The sequence below is a fragment of the Chiloscyllium plagiosum genome, chromosome 39 (genome assembly GCF_004010195.1).
Source record: "Chiloscyllium plagiosum isolate BGI_BamShark_2017 chromosome 39, ASM401019v2, whole genome shotgun sequence".
NCBI classification, from domain to species: domain Eukaryota; kingdom Metazoa; phylum Chordata; class Chondrichthyes; order Orectolobiformes; family Hemiscylliidae; genus Chiloscyllium; species Chiloscyllium plagiosum.
The window spans coordinates 7,232,031-7,240,325 of NC_057748.1; the positions used below are offsets into that span (position 1 = coordinate 7,232,031).

Genomic DNA, 8,295 nt, shown 5'->3' on the forward strand with positions numbered 1-8,295 from the left:
AACATCAATTCTCCTGCTCCTTGGACGCTGCCTGACCTGCTGCGCTTTTCCAGCAACACATTTTAAACCTGTCTTAATCTTGTACACCTCAATCAAATTTCTCCTCAATCTCCTTTCCTCCAAGGTGTACATCTCTGGTGTCCCCAGTCTAAACTTGAAGCAGGATTAGAGTGGTGCTGGAAAAGCACAGCAGGTCAGGCAGCATCCGAGGAGCAGAAATGTCTCCACACTTGAACCATTCAAAGCATGTTTTCTGCTTGCTTTCGCTTTCACAGGGGCAATGTTCCTGATTTATCCTTGAGATGCCGACAGCCCAGTCCTGTAGACACAGGGAGAGCTCAGACACACCAATGGGGACCTGTGTTTCCAACCGTTCCGTGGTACTAAAACTTTATGGACAGAATTGTAGGAATTTTCTCCACAGCAAGGTCTCGACCAACCAGAGTCAACTTGCAAACCTATCTGCAAACTGTACTCATTGTCCTTTGAATGGTTGAGCTGATTTGAAATGTTGCATTCTTGCATCTGTCCTGATCAAGCTCAAGACAAAAAGATTCAGAAACAGAAAATAAAATCCAGCAGACACTGGATATCTGAAGCGAAAACAGAAATTGCTGGAGAAACTCAGCAGATCCAGCAGCATACGCGGAGAGAGAAACAGAATTAACATTTCAGATTCAGTGACCCTTCTTCAGAACTTCAGTTAACTCTGTTTCTCTCTCTCTGTCTACATAACACTGCCACAGCTGCTGAGTTTCTCCAACCATTTCTGTTTTAGCTTCAGAAAGTTGTTGCTCTTTTCGGCCAGATTCAAGAACAGTTGAATTTTGCCGCAAGTTTTATAGAACGTGATTTGAAAAATGTGTGCTTTTAGTTTAATTTTCTTTGTGATTCCTGTCTGTTTGACTGCTGTAATTATTGGAAATTAAGGTGAAAAGATAAAGGAGGTTTGATTGACAGTCAAGTGTCAGCCAATCAGGTTGTGGTTCACCTTCCGAATGGGAAGGCAGGCACAAAGATGATGGACCGGTTAGGTGGCCAATGACAGAATAGTGGCACCTCCACATCAGGATCATGTAAAGCAGGGTCATATGGAGTAAGGAGGTTGGCCAGGGACTGGGGGTTACATGATGAAATCTCCAGGAATTGGTGTGGTTAGAGTTGGCAACTCAGGGTTTGATGGGGACAGTGTAGAGGTAGTTTTGCTTTCAGTTTAAAAAAATAGAGAGCGCTTTACTTTATATCTAACCCAGCTCTACCTGTCTTGGGGATATTGGATGGGGGCTGTGTAGCGTGGGCTTTACTTTCAGGTTAAAATGTATAAGGAGCTTTAATTTCAGTTCTAAAAGAGTAGAGAGAGCTTTACTGTGTGTCTAGCTCTACACTTCCCTGATGAAGGGCTTTTGCCTGAAATGTCGATTTTCCTGCTCCTCGGATGTTGCCTGACCTGCTGTGCTTTTCCAGTACTACATTCTTGACTCTGATCTCCAGCATCTACAGTACTCACTTTTGCCTAGTCCTATACTGTACCTATCCTGGGAGTGTTTGATGGGAATTTTACTTCCAGTTTAAAAGAGGAGAGTTGACAAACCCTGCAGAGTGTCCCAGCTTAGGGGACTCAGTTCAGTTGTATCAACATTGCAGGAAGTCAGCTCTGGGAACCCCCCCCCCCAGCAGTGACTAAACAACAACACACTCACTGCTGTTAGTAAACAGTCAGGTTGATGAGAGTTAATTGCCATTTTAAGTGCTAATTATCCGTGGAATTCCTATCATTAGGGGAAAGGTGGAAATGTGGATGTAGTTTCTGCTTTGCTGACTATTCACACTTATAATTCAGAAAAAATAAAGCAGTCACAAAAAAAATGATTAAAATAAAACAAAGAGCTGTTGGATGCTGGAAATCTGAAACAAAAGCAGGAATTACTGGAGAAACTCAGGAGCTCTGGCAGCATCTATGGACAGAAAGCAGAGTGACCATTTCTGAAGGAAGATTATTGGACTCGTAACATTAAATCTGCTTTCGGTCCACAGATGCTGCCAGAGCTCCTGGGTTTCTCCAGTAATTCCTGCTTTTGTTTCAGATTTCCAGCATCCAACAGCTTTGTTTTATTAGCTGCTTTCCCTTGTTTCGACTCTTCCCTCTTGTCCTGGAGTCATGCTGGGCCACACATCCACAGCACTGTCTGGTACCCCTTCCACACCGACATCATCTCAGTCAGTGCATGGCATGAGCTGTTCGACCATGGGGGACTGGGATGGTCAGGTGCATTCACCTTTGCCTCTCCATTGCTTCCTCCACATGGTCCGGAGGCATGACAGGGCTGGTTGGGAATGGAAACTCGAGCCAACCCGTCCTCAGCACCGTGCTGGCCAGGTTTCTGACATGAACTGTGTTGCCCCGGATGGAGCCCATGCCTCAGATAAGCCAGGAGCTGTATCACTGTGGCGTTGGTACACCCAGACTGCTTATGTCCACTTGCAGCCATGACTGTTTAGCTTCATTTACAAGGCACGATGGAAAACTATGATACAGCGCCTTTCACAATCTCAAGATACCTTCTGGCCAATTAAATACATCACTGAAGTGTCAGCATTGCTAAAACTTGGCAGCAAGTCCCACAAACAGTGATGTGATAATGACCAGATCCTCTGCTTCTTTTTGGGGTGATATAGTTTGAAGGATAAATATCTGTTTTAGGACACTTGGAAGAACTCCCCTGCTTTGCATAATGTCAGGCGAATCTTTCAGGACCGCCTGATGGAACAGACGCGCCCACAGTGCACTGTTCTATTTGAAAGATGGCATCTCTGACAGTGCAGCATTCCCTCAGTGCTGGATTCAATCCTCAGATCTCTGCCATGGGACCTGAATGCACAACTTTCTGCCTCTGAGTCTGGACTGCTCCCTACCATATCATGGTGTAGCCTCTAGGGTTGTTTGGCAAGAGCAGTCTTCGCTGTTGGAAAGAGCCAAGATGGGACTTGACATCTGTCAAGTGTTCCAGGCCAGTCTCAGGTTGCTAATTTCCCAGGTTTGTCCCTGAGGATGCCAAGAATCAGAGGGTAATCTCCCAGGACCCCGACTTGCAAGAGAAAACTTAAAGGACCATTAAAAAATGTGCTTATTTTCCATTCTATTCATAAAATTATTGAAGGTGGATAAAGAGACTTCTTTTGATCACAGGTCAAAAATCATCTGTTCAGGGAACAGAGAATCTGTTGGGTGTCCAGCTGGAGGGAGAGTTGGGAATGGGCAGGAAGTTACGTGATGAAATATGGCCAAACAGGAGTTGGCAACCACTGGAAACTGAGGGTGAGGCCTTACTCATTGCTCGCCCTGTTCCTTCCAGCCTGACTTGGATCTGACACACCAGGACATCATGACAGCAGCAGAGAGTATCCTTCCTAATGCCTTTGCGCTCGGGAAAATCACCAGCATCCAGTTCGAAAACGTGAATGTCATCTGTGGCTCGTCGGGCCTGAAGAACAGGTAGGGTGGAAGGATAGGGCTAGGATGAGGGGTATTGGGGTGAAGGTGGAGGCCACTACCACCGCCTGACACCTTTCCAAGGCGGCTCAGGTGTCAGCACAAAGCTTCGGTTTGGATGGGGAGGAGACTAGGGAGTGGGTGAAAGGGATGTTCGTGAGGATGGTGGGTGAGGCTGCCCTTACCCCATCTCAAGCATGGCTCTCACGTGTGAAACGGGTAAACGATGGCACTCTGAGGGCACCTGCAGAAGGACAATTGTGTGGGACCACGAAGCCTTGGTAGTTGAATAACCAGATAATGGGTTTGTTAGGGCTGTGGTGGGGTGTGGGCATTGGAAGGAAAAGGTTATTACTTGCTGCGCAGGCCATTTGGAGTGAGTGTTGAAGAGTGACTGGAGCTCAGGACTCACACTGTTGCCACCCAGCCCTGCTCCCCATTCCCTCTACAATTCCCTATCTCAAAGGGGGAATGAACTCCCATTCAATTCATTCCATGACCCCTTCCATGACCCACTCCCTCTCTGTCCTGAGAAAGTAGCTCAACTGTTGGATATACCAGCTACTCTCTTGTTAAAGCAAAGAGCAACATCCCGGTTTGAGTTTCTGTTCTATATTCTGTTGGTTGGTATGCATCAGACTTTTTACCTTCACACCGTGAAGAACAACAGCTTCCATTTGATTTCAGCTGACAGGCTGTGACAGAGAGCTCTTGTGGTGCGGTGATAATGCCTCTACCTCTGAGCCAGGAGGCCTGGATTCAAGACCCACTTTCTCCAGAGTTAAAAGATCACAACACCAGGTTATAGTCCAACAGGATTAATTGGAAGCACTAGCTTTCGGAGCGCTGCTCCTTCATCAGGGACAATCACCTGATGAAGGAGCGTCACTCCGAAAGGTAGTGTTTCCAATTAAACCTGTTGGACTATAACCAGGTGTTGTGTGATTTTTAACTTTGTACACCCTAGTCCAACACCGGCATCTCCTAATCATTCTCTCTGTGTACTAAATTTCTGGACCGGTTGATTAAAGAACATTTGTAGGATCTGATGGGTCAGTTTAAACTAAGTCACTGGACAGACTGTACGAAGCTTTGTAAAGCAGCCCCTCAAGTAAGTGTCTTCCCCACTCCGGTCAAGTGCATTTTATGGCAAAGTCATTTCGAACACAGACTTAACTATTTGCAAGAACAGGTCAGCTCTTTAAGTTACTTCTTGTCTGACCTACCCATTAGAGAAAAGGAAATACATCCTCACTGGGATGTATTCTGTATTGGTACCTAAGGATGTTTAACACCATGGCTGCAAGGTGATACACACCTGGGTTTCTTGTCAGCAACACAGGATCATAGGGCTTAGGAATGTAAGAGCCAAAGTAGGCTATTCAGCCTTCCAGGCTGCTTGTCCCACATTCCTCCCCCTGTACACCTCATTCAATGAGATCAGGTTCTGGTCTCAGCTCCACTTGCCTGTCTGTCCCCACCTCCTCCCCACAAGAGGGAGATGGAGTTCTGGTGGTAATGCCACTGGACTAGTAATCCAGAACCCCAGGTCAATGTTAAGGTGACATGGATTTGAATCCCACTGTGGCAGAGGGTGAGATTTGAACTTGATAATATTTTTTAAAAATTTGGAATAAAAAGCTTGCCCAATGGCGACCAGTGCAGATTGTCGTAAAACCCCATCTGGGTCACTAATGTCCTTTAGGGAAGGAAATCTCCTGTCTTTACCAAGTCTGGCCAACACTCGACTCCAGACCCACAGCGCTCTGGGTCAGCCAGTGATGTCCACATCCCATGATGAAATAAAACAAAACTTCAATCAAAAATCTCAGTCTGTAATAAATGTGCATTTTAAATACGAAGCCAGATTTGTGCTCTGCCTTTTGTGATCAACAAAAGCTTGTTTTGTATTGTATTGCTCAAAATAAGATCTTTCTTTTAATAGAATTTAAATGATTAACATTGTACACCAATAAAATGCATGTGCTTTTTTTTTGCCTATGTGACAGTCACTAAGTGCATTGCTTTTGGGTATTGTGTTTTTAAAACTAAATTGCACAATATTTATTTTGTAAATGTGGTGATGTTGAATACTTTGAGCATTGCTTTCAAACGAAGACCCAGGCTTCATGTCCATCTGAGGAAGAGAGTTCAACTCCCAGACCACAGCCCTCAGAGAAAGGAGTTCTCATCTCTTAAACTGTGCCCCTGCTTTTAGTCTCCCTGCTAAAGGAAACATCCTCTAATATCCACTCTATCCAGTTCCCTTTTGCATGTTGCAATAAGATAGAATCTCTGCAGTGTGGAGCAGGCCCATCGAGTCCACATTGACCCTCCGAAGAGCATCCCACCCAGACTCACACCCCTATCCTATCCCTGTAACCCTGCATTTCCCATGGCTCACTCACCTAGCCTGCACATCCATGGACACTATGGGTGTGCATAGCATGGACAATCCACCTAACCTGCACATCTTTGAACTCTCAATAGATGTCCTCTCATTCTCCCATGGCTCACTCACCTAGCCTGCACATCCATGGACACTATGGGTAATGTAGCATGGACAATCCACCTAACCTGCACATCTTTGGACTCTCAATAGATGTCCTCTCATTCTTCTAAAACTCTAGTGGAAAAGGGCCTAACCTGTTCAGCCTTTTTAGAATGGGAAGCTTAATGAGTCAGTTAAAGCCATAGCCTCTTCAGTGAGGCTATCTCTTGGCAGTAAGGCAGTCCTCTCCAGTAATTCACCAACTGGACTGATTGTTGTCCCCCACACAGTATCAATTTCTGACCCCCCCATCCTTCCCACTTTTGACCCTGAGACAAAGTCTCAAAATCCATAGGCAGCATTCCACACTGCATTTTCCCACTGAACACTTCCGAAGCAGGGATATCGGTCAGTTTCCAGGGGAGGGAATGCCAGAGAACCTTAGAGGAGAACAATCAAAGACCACCAAAACTAATGACTTGGTCACCACTCGATTGTTGATCGTGGGAGCCAACTGTGAAAAGGCATTTCCTACACAACAGCATTGACTACACTTTAAAAGGCACTTGATGTGCTGCAAAGCGCTCTGGAATGCCCTGAGGTCGAGTAACATGGAATGGGAATTAAAGTTCTCCTTTCCCTGATTTCAGGTGGCTGATAAATATTTCGGATTTCCAAACGAGAAGTTTGTTCCTCAATTCTGGACTGGTCATTAAGAAGATGTACATGGCAGTGCAGCGTTACGATGACCTCTTGATGGAGGACTACAAACTTCACCTCCGCAGGGCGATGGCACAGAAGAAAGTCCTGGAGACACTCAATGAGACAGCGAATCTGGGTGTGAAATCCAGGTAGACACCAGAGTGACTCTGGGCTTGGGGAGGATGGTCGCTGACAGCGGGTGGGAAAAACATGCCTCATTTGCTGCTAGGTATAAAAACAATAAACATTGTAAAATAAATAAATTATTGTTCTTCTTTTTTACATGTTGCCCTGTCTTTTTATTCACATCGCTGTTGAGGAATTTCAGTTTCATCAAGAGGAAGAGGTGAGCCACTCTGTTCAAAAACCCCTTCCCAAAATGACAGGACAGCTACAACCTAGTTACTGTTAAACATCTGATACAGAGTAAAGCTCCTTCTACATTCTCACCATCAAATAACAGGCTTGCCCTCAGAGCAAAGCACCCCCCAACTCTTTTAAACTGAAAGTAAAGTTACTCTTACACTGTCCCCATCAAAACCTCCCATTCGGCAGCAACATGGGGTTAGATACAGAGTAAAGCTCCTCCTACTGTTTTGAACTAAAAAGTAAACTGAAAGTAAAGCTCCCTCAACACTGGCCCCGTCAAACATAACCTGGACAGGTACAGCACGGAGCTAGATGCACAGTAAACCTCCACTGTTGCACTGATCCCATCAAACACTAAAGAATAGGTATAACAAAGGCTAGATTGAGAATAAAGCACCCCTAATCTTTTAGATTGAAAGTATAAAGATAGCTCTCCACATCAGACACTCATAGGACAAGTACAGCATAGGGGTTAGATGTAGAACAAAGCTCTCTCTATTCTTTTAAACTAAAAGTAAAGCTCCCTTAACATTGTCCCCATCAAATCCTCCCAGCGAAATTATAACATATTAAGTACAGAGTAAAGTTTTCTTTGCTCATTTAAACTGCACTCCCAGGACAGGTACAGCATGGGGTTAGATAAAGTGAAGCTCCTTTGATTTTTTTTAAACTGAAAGTAAAGCTCACTGCACAGTCCTCATCCAACACTTCCGCACAGTTACAACATGGGCTTAGATACTGAGTAAATCTTGCTCTGCCATTCAGAGAATGTTTAACTTGGAATGGGCCAGTTATGAAGAAACTTCAGGCTTGTAACTCCTGAGGTTTAGAAAAGCAAGCATTGCCTTGATCAAAGTACGTTAGCTCTTGATGTATCTTGGTAGGGGGCATTTGGGGGAATCAGAGGGCTGTGAATCTTTGGAACTCTTGCGAGGCAGTGGACTGAGAGTCTTTGAATATTTTCAATGCAGCAGTAGATACAGCCTTGATACGGAAGAGGGTGAAAGGTTACTGACAGGAATGTGAAGCAATCAGATCAGCCAAAGTCTTATTGAATGGTGGAGCCGGCTACTATTTGCCATGCTACTATTCCTAGTTCCTATGGTTACAATTCAATTCCCTACAACCTAATTCACAGGATAAGTTGGCTGGGAGAGTTAAGTAACAAGTGGTGTCCTGGGATTTCCTCAGCTTGTTGCACATTCTGTCTGCACTCTGTTATTTCCCTCTGTTAACATAAGAC

At 45.0% G+C, this 8,295-nt stretch overlaps 1 protein-coding gene across 1 annotated transcript in view; it reads left to right on the plus strand.

Moving 5' to 3' along the window:
• LOC122542014 (putative uncharacterized protein C19orf81) overlaps positions 1 to 6,887 on the plus strand; it is a 12,205-nt gene extending 5,318 nt beyond the window's left edge. The window contains exons 3-4 of the mRNA XM_043679306.1: positions 3,354 to 3,493; positions 6,632 to 6,887. Of these exons, the coding sequence (XP_043535241.1) occupies positions 3,354 to 3,493; positions 6,632 to 6,836 (345 nt within the window). The 3' untranslated portion in view covers positions 6,837 to 6,887. The remainder of the gene's footprint in view (positions 1 to 3,353; positions 3,494 to 6,631) is intronic.
• The last annotated feature ends 1,408 nt before the right edge of the window (positions 6,888 to 8,295 follow it).